The sequence below is a fragment of the Tachypleus tridentatus genome, chromosome 11 (assembly GCF_004210375.1).
Source record: "Tachypleus tridentatus isolate NWPU-2018 chromosome 11, ASM421037v1, whole genome shotgun sequence".
Classification (NCBI taxonomy): domain Eukaryota; kingdom Metazoa; phylum Arthropoda; class Merostomata; order Xiphosura; family Limulidae; genus Tachypleus; species Tachypleus tridentatus.
In genome coordinates, this window is record NC_134835.1 from 66020542 (window position 1) to 66041335 (window position 20794).

A 20794-nucleotide genomic window follows, 5' to 3' on the forward strand; every position below is an offset into this window, starting at 1 on the left:
AATTTGGAACTGACCATAACATCAAATAATTTGAAACCAGGTATGGAAAGGCCAAATTCAGGTGACTTACGCTGCTGTTTGAACTACCCGTTAGTCATTCTGGCGAGTTATTATTAAAATTTTGCTACAAATCTTTTAAAACTTTTATTACTTTTTGAAAATGACCATAATGTCAAATAACTCGGAACCAGGACTGGAAAAGCTAACTTCAGGCAACTGACGGTGGTTTTTGTGCTTGCCTGTTTGTCTTCAGTGTGAGTTATGATAATTACAGTTGTGCTACAGAAAGTCCTTTACAACTTGTATTACTGTAGTTTTACTGCTGCAGACTAGATGTAAACATTAGTTTTATGCTATTTATGGTTTTCTTAAAGCTTTGTTTTGTTTCACTCTAATTTCCTTTTATGAATTTTGCTAAATTTACTTTAATTTCAGCTTTTTACTGGATCTTTGTTGCAGGTAGCCTAGCTGCTTTGTGCCATAAAATACCAAATCAACCAACCAACTAAAACCTAAATAATTTTTGTGTCAAGTTTCTTTAATTTAAATATCTCTCAAGATGAAATTTCATAACACTACACAAGAACTAAATAAAATGATATTAATTTTTTAAAAGCTGAAAATACAAATTATTTAGTAAGTTTGTTTTAAGTTTTATGCAATTGGTTAAAAATTTCCAATATATGAGAAAGCAAAAATCAAAGGATATCAATTATATCTTGTATTCTTCAGTTTTCCATTTCAACACTGTAAAATTTGATAAGTTTCAGTGGAACATTATTTGTACTATTGTATTTGTACTCCTCTTTGACTTGGTTGAATTAAATTTGCTTTTTTGGAAGTAAAAAACTGATGCTACACATTGTGGAATAAATGTGTTCATGCTTACTGTGCACCCACCTACCCAGTATAATTATATTAAGGTTAGTGCTTGTAGATCTGGTGTGAGCTACTTACAAGAGAATTGACACACACGTGCACATGCACTGCTCATAGTTGAACTAAATGCTATTGTGTGTATTATGTACAAAATATGTATGTAGGTTGTTTTTATGTATTTTTTAATTATATTGAATATGCAGTACACTTCCACTTATATTTGATCTGACATTGAATATAAGTATATTAATAGAGAACATTTACATCAAAATAAGGCTAGTCATTTGCTGAGACCAAAATATTGTCTTATGCTTATTCTGTCCACTTGACTATGACTTGAATGTTTAAAAGAGCTATTTGCTCTTTGAAGTCAAATTTCATTGTTGGACACCACTGAAAATAATTGAGGTTAATGCTCATAACAGCTAAATTATTGATAATAAAGAGTGCCATTACACTGGCAGCTATTACTTATTGCTAAAATATTCCGGAATAACAAGTAAACTAACATTTTTTTTTTAATATCCTCTGAAAAACAACATAAATTTGTATGGGAATATATTCATTGCATAGTATTATTCCTTAGTTTGTAGTTATGAATTATTTAATATGTACAAGACTGTGGCAAGTTTATGCCAATTAATGAGCAACTTTAAAATATTTTATTATCATTATATATCTTTAAATGCACATGAGGGAGCTTTATAGGCATGTTTCTTGTATTCAAGTAACTTATTTGTTTTTCTGGTTTAATATTTTGGGTCAGCTAAAGGATTTGAAGCATCAGTTAGTCAGTTTAATTGGAAGAAGCAGGCAAAAAAAACAACAAAACCCATTGATAAGCAGAACTTAGCCTGTTTGCCCATATCAGGGGTGAGTCTCTGAGTGAAAATAAGGAGCAAAATTGTGGTGGAATGTGCATTTAATAATATAGACATTCAACCCAATGTTAAGTAGAATGTTTGTGGAATAAATATGGATCATATTGTGCTTTCCATACTTATGGCCTACTATACTTACGATTGACCAAATGTCAAAATATCCTGACTATGACAAAAGAGTTTAGTTTGAGATAGTTAAGTGCCAATAAAGTGAAATGTTATTGGATGTTCCATGTGATTGTGATATCCTGTTGCTGATGCTAGTAGCAATTATGGCAGATATCATTACTGTTTCAGTGGCAGTGGGGAAGTATGTGATACAAGTGAAATAATGATAGAAAAGTTATGATAAAAATTATTAAAAGAAATAAAAATTATAGAGCCACAGATATTGAAAAAGGTGTAAAATGTTGTTTTCAGTTGGTATGGCAAGAAAACATGGTGGGATGTTTGATAGCTGCAGAAAAATAGAAATAACTTGGTTTTCATTGAAAGTGATTTTTAGTTTGTGTGGTTGAAAAAATGGTGGAAGTTTTCTTAGCTTTTGCAAGCTAGAAATAATATTTTAAATTTTAAACCATTAAGTTTTTTTTTCCAATTTCATTAAAGTCCAGGAATTTCAATAGTTTATAATAATTGAATAATTTTTTGAGGTGTCCATTATTTGTTTGGACTATTATTTAAAGCACATTCTAAGTTTAAAACTTCATGTTAACATTTAACATTTACAGTTTTGCATGTTAATTGTTTTCAACATGTGTGCTAACTTGTATCAGACAAAACAAAATTTAAAGGGTTAAAAATGGCCCACAGCAAATACGATGATGTATTGTAAGTTTGTGATTGACACTGTCTGAAATTTTTACTTTAAAAAAAAGCATGAACATTGAAAAAATATTAATATACAAAGCAGATGTAAAAAGTCTTAGTAAGTATAACTTTTGAAATCTTTAAACTTAGTATTGTAAACAATTGTGGCATATTTTAAAAATCAAGTAGATAAAACATTTGGCAGTGGATGTTGGTATTATTAAATCACCTTTATTTTTCTCTAAATGTTATTACTTTGTAGAAAATACATTTTGCCCCAGTTTGGTAACATATTGGTTTTATGTGAAACTGTCACAGTTTGTTTTAGAACTCTTGATTCTGTTACCATTATCAAATTGTTTTCAAACGAGATCCAAAACAAGTATTTTTGAATATTTCACTGTTCTTCACCTGAAGAGGAATAGTGAACTATTCAAAATGCTCAAGCTGGGACAACTTTTATGTGTGATTCTGTGTGCTAACTTTTTAATCAGAAACATTATTAATTATTAGTTATTTAGTTCTGCAGCTCTTCAGCTTCATGATTTCAATTAATTAATGGAAACATTTTTTGTAATTAGGTTACGTGTGTCTGCATTATTGGAGAAGCTTCCTGGGATTTTCCAAATCATTTAAATATTACAGTTAACTTGCAGGTTTTCATCTACAATGCACAAAACTCATGGATCTCATTTTGATAACTAATATTTTCTTAAGTTATTTCAGAGTAATTTGTACCTACAGGTTTTACTGTGTAGTAGTAAGTACAAAACTTATTTGTGAACAATATTAGTTTTCAATATTATCTGCACTACATATTTAAGACTTTATCATTAACAGTAGTATGTTGACGAGGCAAGAAATGTATAAAATTTATGGATTGGTTTTTCTAGAAAGCTTTTTTTTTTTTGTCTGTAACAACAACCCAAACTTGTGTCATTCTACATTAAACCTCTACTCACTTTTACCTGAAAATTTTAAATTGTTTGCTTCCTTGTCTTGTTTATGTTTCAAACTAATTTAACACTTGTGACTTTATTGAACTTAAATGCTGAATTTTTAATTTTATTAAACTTCTTAACCTTTTGAGTCTTTTATTCATAAGTTTATCATCCTGAGCAATGGTGGGTACAAGATTTGTAAAAAGGGATCAAACAATTGAACCTGGCCTGGCATGGCCAGGTGGTTAAGTTGCTCAATTTGTAATCTGAGGATTGCAGGTTCGAATCCCTGTCACACCAAACATGCTTACCCTTTCAGCCGTGAGGTGTTATAATGTGAAGGCCAATCCCCCTATTCATTGGTAAAAGAGAAGCCCAAGAGTTGGCAGTGGGTGGTGATGACTAGCTGCCTACCTTCTAGTCTTATACTGCTAAATTAGGGACAGGTAGTGCAGATAACAGTCATGTAGCTTGGTGTGAAATTAAAAAAACAAAGAAACAAACAAACACTTGAACCCAAGTATAAGGTTAATGACATATAGGCCTAGTTGTAATGATAGATATGTATATAAAATTTCTTGATAATATGTTAAGTAATAAAGTTAATATATTAATTATTACTGTTTCAAAAAAAAATTATATGGAATATGCTATTCTAGTTTTTATGAATGATACAAAATCAAGCTTCACAAATTGACTATGAAAGTCTGTGTGTGAATGCGCATTTATTTTTTTCTGGAAACTAGGAGTACTCTGTATCCACTCCTGTTAATTTTGTAATATTAACTCAAGTAATAATAACTAAAAGTCATGGCTTGTAGCTGTTGTCATGTGCTTATATAGTAGAATGAATGGAACTGTTGAATCAAAATGTGAATTAGCTTATTTTTGAGCAGTACAAAGTTTTGTATAATGAAGTCAACTACAGTTTGCAAGCCCTTGTCATTTGTTGTCTTGTCAGTATGAATGCACTATGTTGAATCGCAAACATTTTTCTTATACACGAACAGTGCAAACTTTTGAATGTATTGTCTGTATAAAAATATCTAACACACATGACTATACATTTTGCTAACACAAAGTAGTTACTACTGATGTGCTGCCAAAATAAATGTTAAAAGTCAGTATATGTTGATAAATATAACCAGTTTGTATAATTTTTGTTTTGCTTTTGTGGTTGTATCATTTAATGAAACCATTATTCAAAATCAACCAGTTGTGATGTGAAAGCATTTTCAATATAAAGTTATTGGGTCTTAAATACAACCACCCTACTCTCATGTTCACCCTCTGATAGTTGAAATGTACCTTGGTTTGGTGCACTAGTCACTACCAAAAGTGCAGAATGAGATGCTATACCTTTCTTTTAAATTGTTGATTTATTCACACTGTTTATTTTAACCAGATGCAAGCTCTAGCAGTGAACACTCATAAGAATATGATGTGTTACATCCCACCTTGGTTGAATAGCTGGTTCAACCCATAATTTTCAGGAACAGTGTGATTTAGCAGAGGCCAGCATAACTTTATTTCTGTTTAAATTATTTAGTTCATGAGTGTTTAATTGTTATTATGAATTTTCACTTTCCAGTCAGCATTGTCTCAACCAAAAATGAAGTGGTTTGGGGTCTTGTGGAGAATAATCACTACAGCATTGACACTGTGTGCTACATGTTCTTGCACTGATAGGTCCGATGACCAAAAGTGAATTTTAAGGAGGAAATATTTGTAACTATCTTATCGTAGCAGTACCTTTGATGATATTTCAGGCTAGGAAACGACGCTAAGTACCTGCCAGTCTTACTAGAAGTGCTCACAGTTTTACCAGAGGAGGTAAGAAACCATGTTATGTGAAGAGAGTAAAGTGAGTGAACAGTTTTATTTGGCAATTTTACTTATAGTTGAATTATATGAGCATTTGATTCTTGGTCTTAAATTGTATACAGTCATCACATGTAAAATTCCTTAAGAATTTGCAGTGACACATTTAACAAATCTGAAAATACTAAAGAAAAATACTTCATTTATTTTTGTTTTAAAGATACATTAATACCCTTAATATTTACAACTTCTTTGGATTTTGTGAAAAGAAGAGTATGAAGTTTAATTTCATTTTGTTAAGTATTTTAAGTTTAGGTTATACCTTTTTTTTTGTGAATACCCAGGTATTTGGAAGGCGTAAGTGAAGTAATATAATTGTCTTAATTGTACTTAATTTATATGTTCAAACATATATACATGCACTTTCTTCACACAAGACTGAAATAGGCTGTCATTTCATCCAAACGAAGGGTTAGGTTTTGGATTCCTGATATAGGTGAACAGAAACTTAGAGTGAAAAGATACAGTTTAAATAAATTTTTAGGACAGCTTTAGTTATAAACCTAGGCTTAGTACAATGTGTAAAAATAAAGGAAAGCATGATGTTATATACTAATTTAAGTAACTGCTATTACTGTTGTCAGTTAGTAAGCACAGAGAAGTGTCATCACCACATGATTAGTGGAATTAAAAAATAGTTTTTTTTGTCTTTTTGCTTAAAGTTCAGAATCTAAAGTGGTAACACAATTCTAGTAGTTATATGACTGTCAGTAGACAGAATTACATAACAGAAGTGGCTCTGCATGTTTATATTTAAAGAAATGCAAATAATATATTACTAAAAATGGTGGCTTTAAATATTTGTTTTTCTCATTACAGTAGGAGTTTCTTTTCCCTTAGTCTGTTTTAGCATCTAAATATAATAAATTACTAGTGTTATTAATATGTCTTATGTAAGGTTTTTGATATGAAGAAAACAAACATGAAGATTTATGTTTGAAATTTATTTTTAATTCAGTAAAAAATGTACTTTCTACATTGGCTGTATGTGTGCTGCATACAAGATGGTAAGAGCTGCATATGACTTGATGAGAACTGTATGAAACTTTTAATTTCAAAATATTACTTTTTTTTACAGTTCATGAGAGATCATTAGAAATAAATTTTATTAAACCAAATGTAACAGTTTGAATTAAATGTTACTGAGGCAGTTAGAATCGCATCACACTGACAGGAATACGTTTGATTTTTGACGTTCTGGAGGTATCTCCTTTATTTTTGGAATAAATAAAGTTTGTAAAACTTTAAAAGTGGAAGATAAAAGAAGTATATAAGTGGTATTGGCATTTCACCAGAGTTCACCTGAAATTATCAAGATAATAATATGGATTAGAACTAAAATAACAGGTTTTAAAGTGAGGTAATAATTTAAGATTTTGGTATGATATTTAGATACATATAAATATTTAGGAAGTTGAAATTATAGTAGAAAAACTGTTAATTTGTAAAATTAAATGCATAAAAGTAAGTTAAATAGGTTATTTTACACTAATTTTAAGAATATTGGAGTTCTTTATGTTTGCAATTGCATTTAATTTTTACCACATTGAAATATTTCAGAAATTTTTGACATTCAAAATGCATTTAGTTTTTGAGTAAATCATTAACCTTTTCACATTGGGCTTGGTATAATATACATGAGTTCATCTACACATTTGCACAGGTTAAGTATTAAAACTATAACTTTTGATACAGCAAGTGTATCTTCACAAAATTTGGTAGACTAAGTAAAGATCACAAGTATTTTGTACAAAAAAAAGATTTGTTTCTGAAAATATCAAGTCTGTTTTGTTACTAGTCTTAGTGCAAAGTGATTTCATGTTATGACTTAAAAAATTCACTTTAAAAATCTCAAATAATATTTGAATGATCTCTCATACCTTCTAAATACATTTCAAATACACAATTGTTTTCATTAAGACTTTATATTTTATTTTCTATACTGTAGCTAATGGGGTTCTGTCACTTAACCAATCTTGTAACCATCATATAAAAAAAGAGGAAATAAGTAGAAAGTTTCATGACACTATTTATTTTTTATTTTCTTGACTTTTTAGTTGTGCCTGACTAGCATTACATAACTTGCATTGACATGGTGCACGTGCACTACTATATCCAGTTATTTAAAACTGAACTTTAGTCTACCCTGTGTTGGTTGTGTTTTAGTGGACTACTAGTTTTTTAATTTTCAGTCACATTTCAATTATTATACATTATTTGTGTGTGTGTATATATGTATATTATTACTATTTAGAAATAAATCATCAAACTTATTTTTCTTAACATACCCAACAATAAAGAAAAAAGCAAACAATTATCTCTTCTAGCTGCAACCTTTGAACTCAGTTGCTGTTGGACATAGGTTACTAAGTCTTTTAAAATTTTGCACATGGAGGATATCAAACAAATTTTTTTAGGTTTCATATGTACAGTTGAATACCCCAAAAAATCCTAAATAACTGTACTGATACTATAGAATTCCATTATAATTTATTAAGCTTAGTAACTAAGATGTATTTAGGTTTAAAACAATATGAAACTTCGAGCCAACTACAGACACAACCTACCTTCTTGAAATCTTGGTTTGAAACAACATAACCTTTTCACAGATTAAAATAGCTGAGAAACATCTTTAGGGGACATTCTAAACTGCTAGTTGGTTATTCTCATGCCGTATATTGAAGTAAATGTATATAAGGGACCATTTCCAAAAAATGGTTTGATTCAGCATATAAGCCACATCTCAGCAAAATAAAAAGATACGAGGTTCTTATTTTATATTCTAGCTTATCAATATCAGTAATTCAAGTTCCTAATTTGTTCAAAACTATAGACTTGGTATTTTGACATCACAAACATCTAATTTTAAAGTGTTGCACTCAACATACCATGCGACCCACTAAAATCTATATTTGTCTTCTTTAAATAGTTACTTTTAAATTACCTCATATATAATATTGAAATGTTAATTATAATGTATAATTTGATTCCAAACATATTGACATAAATTTATAAAATAGTAGTTCAATCAAATTTTGAATGCAAGTCAACAAATGTGATGATCTGGCCTTTGACCTTTAACCCATAAAAGGAAAGGGTATACACAACTTGTAGTTTGTTTGTAATTTGAGATTTTTCCTTTTGTCATGTAGTTAATTTTTAACATTTTCCTTTCTTGTCCTTGACCACAAGTCGATAAAGAACTGTATCCAAACTGTCTGTTTTCCATAGGGCAGTTGTGATAAAGTAAGAATAACAAAGCTCATAGGGAAACCTTTATAATTTACTAAACAGGTTTTAAGCAACAACAAAAAAACATCTTTCAAATCCAGGAATCAGCTTGTGTAAAATTACACTTGTATGTTTGGATTTCAAATTACTTTTTGATTGATAATAATATTTTTATGTATAATAATTAAAGTGGTAGTAGAAATCAAAGTGCAAAATTTAGAAATGTCGAACTACATAAAAATCACTTGAGATTCAACTTGTAATTTTTTAATGAAGATTTTCTTTAAAAACAGGTTAAAACCTTTTAAGAGGTTTGTTTAATAATGATGATAAACTGTAATGCAGTCACTTTAAAGCTCTTATTATTTTGTTAGTTACTTAACTAAATGAACTGTCAATTAAGAATAAAATATTTGTATGCATGTTTGTGTGATATTTGGTTCAAATGAATAATTTAAATAAATTAACATATTTGGTCAGCTGATGTACTTGTTATACTTAGTCACAAATTGTTGAAAACAATAGTTGAGTACTGCTAAAAGCTCTATAATATAAAATTATATTAGAAATGTATAATAATTTCCTTCTATCTATTGGTTTGAATGTTTACATTTTAATATTAATTTGTAATGAAGTATTACTCATCAGTTTATTTTCTTTTACAATCACAATTTGACAATTTAGAGAGAATGTGAGATACAGTTACTTCTTTTAATCATAATTTTTTGAATATGCTAATTTCATTTATTTTTTATTAGACACAGTTTTATTTGAAATTTTCCACAAGATTATTTCACACATGCTGGTATCAAAACCACTTTATCACATGCATGCACACACACACGCACACACACACAACTTAAAATGCAACAGGAAAGCAAACTTAAGTGTACAGGTTTTAAAATCATTTTTGATCATCACTCTGTAATTATGTGCACTTCATTCCTTTTAAAAAAAAAAGACAGAATTACTGCTTATATTCAAAACCTGTTGACACTTTAGTATGTTACAAACAAATCAATATTATTGACATCTTAACCACTAGATAAGGAAATTTCAGTTAACATTCTAGTTTTATAAAGATAATCAGTTGATACCTGTAAAATGTGCATTGTAATCTAGAAATATTGTCACAAAACAAGTTGTCATGAGAAGCATCTGCATTGTATTCATAAATATACCTTGTGTTAGAAGTATTGTTGTGGCTCTCATTGTATCAGAACTTTTAATGAAACATTTAACTTAGTGACTATTGTAATTGGCAAAGTAATATATCAAAAATAGTATTTTAATGAATACCAATCAAGGTGAAACTGGTTGAATATGTAAAATGGAACTTTTTAAATAACTTCAAAGAAAATTGAAATTTTAAAACAAAATTAAATATTTTAAATGGTTTTAACTGCCTCAGTAAGTTTCATAATGTCAGATAATGACATGAAACAAAATGAAATTATATTAAATGTTTTGAAGTAGAAACTAGATACCCTTAAGTAACATTATCCTAAGTATTACATAATTTAACATGAGTATTTCCACTGTGAGAAGGAAAGAACCAGGGAAAATCAGTGACCCTCATCCAGAAAAGGTTAAAATGATCCATGTGTGATGATAGATGACGAATGGTTATCAAGTTCATATTCAGATTCTTTTTCCTTCTTAAAATAAAAATTTTTAAAATCTTTTTATAATATTTTTTCTCTATAATGTATTTCTTTCCAACAATTCCAGAACTTGATTTGGAAGATCTTATGTTTGTACATTCCTTTAGTTACTTCACTCAGCTAGCCCTGTGTAGTTGACTTACTTCAAACTACTTTTTTTTTCTCTCCTGGATATTATTAATTTATGCCTATCTGGATTTCTGGTAGACTAGGTTAAACTTAAATATAAATTCTCAAGATAATTTTATTACATTGTTATCCTAATGTTCTCATTTTGTGCTTGCTTGATGCTAATGGCGAAAATCATCTGTAGTATTTTAATAAATTATTTACTTTCTAGCAAATTGTAATTTGTCATGTTACAAAATTCTGTAATGCTTTTAAACCCTTACCTTTTCTTCATATGTTTAGATGATTAAATTTGTAGTCAGTTTTAGGTGTCTTGGACTGTTCTGCAAATGGGGTGGTAAGCCACTGTTGTGTTTAATGTTGTTAAAGTCTTAGTAAATTAAATTAAAGTTTGCAATTAAGTACCATGTCTGTCGTCTTTTTTTTTTTTAATTATACTCAATGTTCTTGTATTGTTGTTTTTTATTTACTGTATAGTAATGTTTGTTTTGTGAATACTTGTGCAGTTATTCTGTAATTTGTTTATGTATTAATAATAATAATAATATTTTATGAGCTTGTTCAAGAGTGCATTATTGTGTGAATTTTTTGACTGAATATCTTGGAATTTACTTGTACAAGAACAACTCGGTTAACTGAGTATGTATAGCTCTTTTGGAAGCACTTGCTAGATGGTGTTTCTGCTGGTACCTGAGGAAAAACTAGTGATTACTGAAAGTTCAAGAACATACTTTCAAAACTATAGTAAGGAGACATTTAGTGAACATGCAGGAAGTATGGAGGTCTGGTGAAATATGTCATTGTTTTAGTGTAAGCTATTAAGACTAAGAGAAAAGACTGTAGAGAAGTTGTAAGGCAGTGTTGGAGGAATTGCAGTTGTTTACATGGATCACATGAATGAATTACATTGCAACAGTTAAACTATTGAATATCAAATAAAAAGATTCACATAATATCTAAAGGGTTTTAAAAAGCTAGTGGCTTGATAGATTACTGTTATACAAGAAAAGTTACAAATACTGTTAGTCTTGACAACAGACTTGTTGCTGTTCATATAACCAGAGAAATTAAAATTGCTATTAAAAGAAAGAACTGGTAATGTGAAATTGACAGTTTGAATTATTAATGATAGTTACAATATGATTGAAAGACATATATCAAAATTGATAGGTTTGCAGGTTTAGGTAACAGTATAACAGTTGAAACAGTGTAGTAGAGCTTAATACCATATAAAGGAATATTTTAACATCTGTCTCCAGATATGAAATTCATTTCAATGTAATGTTTTGAACAAATATTCATCATCAAACCTGCCTAAAGAGTAGTAAAATAAAACCTTTTTATATATTTTTATTATTTATAGCTACTTGTTTAAAGTTTATTTCTAGGGCAAAGGACAAGAAAATTGAGGTAGAAATTAAACTTGATGTACTTAAGTGAACCTTCATCAAGATTAGTGCATTGAAACATCACCCCTTACCTCAGCATTTTAAGAAGTTAGTTCATAAAACTGTTAATTAACTGTTTATGCTGATGTGTCTTTTATTGCCATGAAAAGCTTTGTGGTCCTTGATAAAAATAGTACTCTTTTGGGCATCAGTTCTTAAGAGCAGTGTGCCCTTTTTAGCTGTTGCAGTAATTGGAAACAAAGTGTTGCTAACTTTGACAAATGGAAACAACAAGATATTGCAATTGCTCTACATTATTACTATAGGTTTTAACCTGTTCAGTGCCATAGACGAGATAACTCGTCCAAGCCAATCGGTAACACAGTGCCGCGGACGAGTTAATTCGTTCTCAATAATACCTAACTCAATGCTAGATGTCAGCACCATACATGCATTTAACCTACTTACAAATTGTTTCACTTTCGATTCAAAATGTCGTCACGAAAAAAGCTACAAAATGAAGAAGCATTAGAGTTGTATTGTAGCAGCTGAAATATTTGGCAATCAACAGGTTAATAACGATTTCCAACCTGTGGTACCAGTTTAAAGCTTTTCCCTTCTCTCTGTTTAATAAAATCATTTTTTTTGGTATTTCATTGTCATTTCAATTTGATGGAATTTTTGCATGGATAAGTTAATAAATTCTGTTCATTGGTTATTTTGAGAAATTCCTTTGTCTTTTATTTTTTATGAGCATTTTAGTGGGCTAACCAAGAGATCTTTGGACATTATTCTCATTATACTGATATATTTTCTTGACATAATAATCTTTTCATTTGTGTAAGTGAGTGAATAATCATTGAGTTGATTATTTAACCAGGAAATTGTAATAAAATGTTGCTTTATTGTCTTGTTTGGTTGGTTGAACAAACTAAAGAAAATGTGTTTCTTACTTAAGATGCACAATTTCTGGAGGGTACACCCTGTTTTATACATTAAGGTCTCGTTCATTTCCATACAAATGTGTTGTACACCTGATATCATAATTTAAGTTTGTAATAGCATGTATATATTATTTGGCCAATTGTATTTGAACCTCTTTCTTATGGATTCCTTTTTTGGTTACATTTTAGAATGTCAGCTGATTCTAGTTATTATATATGTTTATTTTTTAAGGATAGAGTAGAATTTCACTGGTGATTACAGAAGTGAAGATGTATTTGGTTAGATTGCTGAAAGATGTATAATGAAATAGATGAACAAGTAACTGTATTTGAAAGAATCTCTCTAACTGTCAAAGTAAAACTCTGCTGTAAATGTTACAAGCATTGAATTTCATTAGGAGAAAGTTATTTTTATTTCCTCATGCATAATTTCGTAATTTTGATCTAAGAGGTCTGATTGTCAGTTGAGATTTAAGTGGTAAGATGATTGTAATCACAAAATTCCTTATCATTTATACTACACTAATTACTCTTTATCTTGTGACTGACCTTAGTGTGAGAAACCTCTAGGACCTTTTGTGACTTGAACTTTGGTATTATGTAATTTGTGATTGGCTCTAATAATATTAGTAAGATTCCTGTACTATGTATGAATGTATGATGTCAGCTATATTGATCATGTGTGGATGTACAAAGACATAGATACAAGATGAATACTAAAAGGGTTTGGAAGTAGTTAGAATTGTGTTGTGAGTTAGTCTATATTAAAGTTTGCCTGAAAGGAAAAACAGTTGGTTCAAGAGATTAGTATTTTTTTTTTGTCAAGTTACATTCTAGTTCAAAAGTATTTACTATAATCATATTTTGCAATGTTTGATTTTTTTAATGCATTCAGTTGTATTTTTTTACTTTTATATTGTAAGGGTAAAATGAATATTTTCACCATTTCACAAGACAAGAAGATAATAATCCAGGCAATTTGGGAATGTAAGCCTGCCTTAGTTAAAGAACAATATTTTTTTGAAAGCAGCTTGGTTATTGTGTTTCTTGTTTTCATGATACACTTTATGTCGAACCTACATGATTTTTTATTATCTGTTTAGAATGGTGTTTGTCAGCTAGATCAGTAAGTTGCACTTAGAATGTTAATTTTGAAAGGTATTGGAAGGTACAAGTAAAACAAAAAACAATTCAGAATACACATAACTTGCTCTTCTTTCATACTAAGTCTAGTCAATAATGGTAAATTATAAATTGCAGACATGTTAGCATGTGTTTCTATCACAGTTCATGCTCTTGTTCATTGGTCTCTTTACAAGAATTTTTTTTATAATCATATTTATTGTATTTAATGTGATATTGATGTCTGTTAATCATAATATTTTCTTTTATAGTAGGATCAGATTTTTAAATTTGATTACCATAGGCTCATTTATTATACATTAAGTTTTTTATAATTAAAATGGAATGATAAGATTTGAACAGTTTGACTAACTATTTTTTCTGCTTAGGTGAATAGTCGATCTCTACGACTTGGAGCCAATCGTAGATCTGAAGTTCTAAAATCCCTCAGCCAAGTGGAACCTCAAGTGTTGCAGCTACTGGTATGACTGAGTGATTCATTTCATAATGTAGTCATTGTACAATAAATAAAGATGTTAATTTCTGTTGTTATATGGTGTTGCTTTTAACATTTTTTTTGTGATACTAATGGGATCAGAATTGCCTGAAATAATATTAAAGTCAGGTAAGTTAACAAATTTTGAATTTCTCTTTGAAACAAAGCTTGTTTGACATGCTTTCATGGATTGATTTGAAACATTATGAATTACAGGAAATAATGTTTGAGTTTTGTAATTCTTTCGTATCCAAGTTTGAAATAGATTATATTACAATCTCATTTAGTCTTTTTTAGTTCTGTTGGTTGATAATTTGGTAATCAGTTTTTGACCCTTTAAAAAAAGGCTCAACTGCCAAAATTTAAAAACTTTTAACAAGTGAGAAATGGATAAATAAGTGTTTTTATAGTTGTTTCAGACTTTAATTATTCTAAAACTGTATGCTAGTTTAATTTTTTAACCTCTGAGATGTGCATAAAAAAACATCATTGCTACCTTAGCTTAATGTATGTCAGGCTTCTGTAGATGTTTATCACTGTCCAGAATTAAGATACAATGCAGTATGAGATGTTTCCATTTTTTTTTTATAATTTTCTGTTGAAGTTTAATTAGATTCACTGTTAAACCGAAGGATGGCTATAAGTGGTCAATATGGATCTGAGAAAGGGAGTAAGGAGAAATTATTGTTGCATCAATGGATTTTTCTGTATATTCAACTCATTTAAATTACAAGCTGGACACTTTCATAGGTGTTTTGTGATGATATTGATTTTTTTTCTTATTTTATCTTATTTTTTAAAAATTGCCAATCTACCAAGACTATGCTACATACAGCAAGGGGGAGTTTATGATCCATTCAGAGAGCACATGTTTCTTGCTGTATTGCACATTGTCTCAAAGGTGGTTCTTGAAGGGATTACATAATAGTTGGAAGAATACAAAAAATACTGTTAGTTGGCCATTACTGTTTGATTCTATACAGCTCATCTGTAGTGTATATACATCGAGAATATGATGCAAAAAAACAACCAAAAACAAAGAAACAAATGAGATGAACTTTAATAAATATCTGTTTTTATTATTAAGAGCGTGGAAATTATTTTGAAGTTAAACATTTGATTTTAGGGTTTTTTCACAAACAGTTGAAATTATTTTGTGGTTTGGTGCACACAAGTATTCATCTTTCTGTTTGCTAACCTGTTTATTCATTGATATTTATTTATGTACCGTTTGTGATCCATTGTTTTCCATATCTAACTTATGATTTTTTTTTATAAATAGTGAAGTAAATTGCATGGGATTTTTGAATCCCTTTTTTAAGTAAATTTAACTTTATACATTTAAATCATATTCAGATTAGGATTTTGATAAAATGTGTTGTATATTAGAATTTTGTATAATAATAAAGTTTGTTAAAATTATTTTCCAGAATACTTGTTTACATACGCTGGGAATAGACAATGCCACTGTTCAAACTCGTGTGTTTCGCTGCTTTGGTAGTTGGTTGTCTCTAGGGGCTGTACCATCGTCTGAAGAACACCTGAATTCCCTGTTGAATGTTGTCTTTCATAGTCTGGTAGTTTAGTAGATTGTTACATGTCATTTACTTTAGTACTTGCATACTTTCACAGTTAAGGTTATTCCACTTAATTTTTTTGCACTAAATAACTTTTTGTTTGAGGTACTTTTTAAGATTTTACATTCGAAAGAACTTGTAGTTTTGTATTTCATTGGTTAAAATTGCTACCAGTATTGTAAAGATGTATGTTATCTTGTATCTTAGGTAGAATAACATAAATAATTTGTAAGTTTTATTATGCATATAATATTTATTATCATTTTTAATTGATGTAAATATTTGTTACCCATACGTAGACCAAGTTTTATAGTAAGGTATGTTTGAAATCCTTTTGAAAAAATCAAGATAAGTGTACTAGAGCCAACAGTTAGTTACTTATACCTGAAAAGTACAATGTTAATAATATTGTAGTTATAATAAAAATGTTAGATATTACTTATAATACCCAGGGAACAGTGTAGCAGACTAGTAGTTAGCATACCAAGTTGTGGAGTTAAGGTTCAATGGTTTCTATTCTATCACAAGAAAGCAACATGAAACTACACACCACTGGTCCATGGAAGTATTATAAAACTAACGTTCAGATCCTATTATGTGGACTGATGAGAATAGTCCAAGAATTGCAAGTATGTGGTGTCAGTTAGGTGCTTTGTCTTGTCTGTTACTTTAAAAGTGGAAGTAGCTAATACAGATTATGTATGAACTTCTTGAAACTTTACACAATATCATTAATTGGGTATTAGAAATAACAAAAATGTTGTTGTGTTGCAACTGTGTTAGTGCCAGTTATAAGGATTATTATTTCTAAGCACAAAGCTACACATTTGGCTATCTATGCTGTTTTCACTGTGAATGTCAAAACCCAGATTTTATTTTTGCCATATAATTCCCCAGACTTGTCACTAAGTCATCAGGCAGGGAATTAAATGAAAGAAGACAATTAATTGTAAAGGAAATGGACAAGATATTTCTGAGTACGAGTGAAAAATGATTGATATTCATGTGTAGAGAATGTGTCAAAGTATAGGGTATTACAACTAAAACAGCGAGTAACTCTCTGCATGTTTGGATTTTTTTTTTGTAGGTAAACTCAAATACTCCATCACCAGTACATGAAGCTGCTAGTGACTGTATATGCAGTGCTCTCTTTCTTATTGAGGTAAAAAGCTTAAATTTTAACTGGAAAGTTTGACAATATTTTAATCCATTTAAAAATTAACTTGTTTGCTGAACAAATCTTTGTTTTACTACTGGTATCCTTTTTTGCACAAATAACAACCTTATAATGGTGCTACATTCAAAAATTCGATAAACTACTTTAATATCAATGTATATGAATGAACTTTTCACCAGAATGTTATTAACAAATTTTTAATATCATATAAATGTTTAACTTTTATATAAAAAAAAAAAAAAGGATTTAAATTCTCAGTCTCACTCTAGTATGAAAATTGTCACATAATGTTGTTGTTATTTAGTCAAAGCAAAATATTTATTGTCTTCAATTTTATTTGACTTCAGAGCCTTAAACTAGAAAATCAAATCATCTAACCCCCAATTTATATCAGAAGTTATGAAAACTTTAGGGATCAATTTGGGGTCACAATCTCAGTTTGTAGTGAAAGAGTTTAATGTACATTTAAGTGTATATCTGACAGTAATGTCAATTATTAATCTTAACAATGCTTTTATGTACAACAATCTACAAATCAAAATTAGTTCATATATATTTTGTGTATTTATATAATTGTGATCTTATTTTTTCATTGTATTAAAAGACAGAATTCAGTAATCAAAAATGTTAGGATCTGTATTATTGATTTTACTGTAATAACTTTTTTGTGATATAAATAAAAATACTAAATTAGTATGAATTATCATAAACAAATGGATAAACTGCATTTCTTGTATATGTTCTGCTAAAGTATCAATAACTTGACTGGTCATATTGAAACTTTGCAAAAGAGCATTTAGCCAAACTGTGACTCTTAACAAACAGCCTCTCTTACATTTATTATACAATATATGGACTGTGTTTTGCAGATTATAGCTCGGAACAAATGATCAGAAAATACCTTTTTAGAGAAAGTTTTAGGAAAAGTTTGGCAATTTCATTCTACTCAAGTTATGGGAACTGTAATAGTAGCTTTGATTGATACAACACAGATTTGACTACTACATTGTTTCTTGCTCTGAAACTTGAAGGAAGAATTACACTATGTTTGAAAATAGTTAAATAGAAGATTGCCAAGTTAATTTCTTTGGTTTTGAATTAAATGTAGATATTAAAAAATGATAATTTGCCCAGCATAATCATATGTTGATTTGCTTGTTTACAGGCTGTGGAAAAAAATTACTCTCTTGCACATAATTTGTTTCATGGTGTATACAAAGTTGTGGATGCTTATCATATGTCAGTAGCTCAGGAGGATATTGACAAGTAAGTTGAGAAATGAAGTAATTTATTTTTATATTTGTAGTAGTTATTAACTATTAGTTGTGTTAACCCTTTCATTATGGGTCAGAGGTCAAAGGCCATGTCACATGTTTGTTGACTTGCATTCAAAATTTTATTGAACTACTATTTTATACATTTATATCAATAAGTTTGGAATCAAGTTGTAGATTATAATTCAAACTTTAATATTACATATGAGTTAGTTTTTGTAACCTAAAAATAAATATTAAAAGAACATACCTAAATATAGATTTTTAGTGAGCCATGTGGTATATCGAATGCAGCATCGTTCAAAATTAGATGTTTGATGTCAAAATACTAAGTCGAGAGTTTAATACAAATTAGTAACTCAAATTACTAACATTAACAAGCTACCATATAAAATAAGGACCTTGTATCTTTTTAGTTTGCTGAGATATGGCTCATGTACTGAATCAAACACAGTGGTCCCATTGACCTCTTTCCATTTTTGGAAATGGTCACTTATATACACGTGCTTCAACATTTGACATGAATAACCAATCAACAACTTAGAATGTCCTTGAAAGGGTTTTCTCAGCTATTTTAATCTGTGAAAAATCTCCCATGTTCTTTTGAACCAATATTTCAAGAAGGTAGGTTGTGTCGGCTCAAAATTTCATATTTTTTAAACCTAAATACATCTTAATTACTGAGCTTAATGAATTATAATAGAATTCTGTGGTATCAGTATAGTTATTCATGATTTTTTTTGTTATTCAACGATATATAAAAGCTAAAAGAAATTTGTTTATCCTCCATAGCAGCCTATGTCCAGCAGCAACAGAGTTCAAAGGTCGTAGCTTGAAGAGATAATTGTTTGCTTTTCTTCTTTATTTATTGTTGGGTATTTTAAGAAAAACAAGTTTAATAATTTATTTGTAAATAGTAATAATTGACATACATATATAATAGAAATATTACTGTATATTTACAATACAAAATACTAGTTCACTAAAACATAACTAATACAGGGAAGACTAAATATCAGTGTTATACTGTTGGAAACGTGACATAAGTGCATGTGCACCACGTCAATGCAAGTTGTGTAATATTAGCTGAGCATGCATGGAAGGTTAGTATATTAAAAATGTGTATAAATGTGTAACGTCGTGAAACTTAAGGTACTTAGACTAAGCATTTATATTTTTGTGATATAATATGCAGTCATTTTAGCATGAAAAAAGCATAATTTATGTTTATTTTTTTTTTTTTATGTTACCAGGTTGGTCTAGGGACAGGCATCACATAATTAGGGTATAGAAAACAACAGAAAAATTTGTTTTCAGTAAGACTGTATTGTCTGAAGTGTATTTAGGAGGTTTTAGAGATTACATAAATAACATATGAGATTTTTGAAATGAAGAGTAGTTTTTTTAATCATAATATGAAATCACCTTTCACCCAAATGTAGCAATGAAACATTCTCTATTTTCACAAACAACTCTTTAGTTAAAATATTTCATTAAAAACAATTTGATTTTTATGTGCACAAAAAATTGTAATCTTTACTTAAAGTTTACCAAATTTTTTAAGATACCTATGTTGTATCAGATTTACAGTGGAAATTTTAACGTGTGCAAATGTGTAGATGAACTTGTGTACATTATACTGAGCCTGTTGCAAAAGGGTTAAGCACCTTACTACAAGTTAATTGTGTATAAAACATGGTTTTGTTTGTTTACAACTACCTGATATACTTGTTTATTGTGTAAAGTTTCTTAGGTTTCAGGCTAACCTCTTACTTTAAGTTGTCACAACAGGAACTGAAGTTGCTAGTTTTTTTATGTATTTCACAACCCATGACTTTAGCTAAAACAAATTAAATTCTAGTGTGAAGTTCTGTCACCTTTCTGTATAAATAAGACCTTAAGAAATAGAAAACCTATAACAAAAAATGAGTTTGTTCAAATTCTCAGTAATACAAACATGCCGTAAAGAAACAAAAGTCTGAAGGCAGTATATATAGATATATCTAATAATAATTCATATATATATTTCTAACAATGAATTTTTATTTTTGGTAACTAGCACCACCACTAAATATATTTTCATGGATGTAATGGCTTGTTTACAACTAACACACAACTTTCATGTAGATTTATTTATGCATTTTATGTGATTTTCATGGTAATTTTTATGATCACAAATTATAATTAACTATGTGTTATAAGCTTGAAAAATAGCATTTTTACATGGCATTTTTAAATTTTAAAACCTCTTTTCAGAATGTGCTATTACTGTGAATGTTAGCTTGTACCATAAGACTCCAACAGCTTGTATTTATTATTACAGTCAGTTAATATTGACTCTTGTAGTGTTAGGCTCCAACCGTTTGTATGTATTATTACAGTCAGTTAATATTGACTTTT

General features: G+C 29.2%; 1 protein-coding gene across 2 annotated transcripts in view; it reads left to right on the forward strand.

The window, feature by feature from the left end:
- Window positions 1-20794, forward strand: part of Tnpo-SR (transportin 3) — a 101186-nt gene that overhangs the window by 40932 nt on the left and 39460 nt on the right. For both annotated transcript variants that reach the window (XM_076467659.1, XM_076467660.1), the window contains exons 6-10: window positions 5281-5344; window positions 14260-14352; window positions 15797-15943; window positions 17031-17105; window positions 18286-18386. In XM_076467659.1, the coding sequence (XP_076323774.1) occupies window positions 5281-5344; window positions 14260-14352; window positions 15797-15943; window positions 17031-17105; window positions 18286-18386 (480 nt within the window). The remainder of the gene's footprint in view (window positions 1-5280; window positions 5345-14259; window positions 14353-15796; window positions 15944-17030; window positions 17106-18285; window positions 18387-20794) is intronic.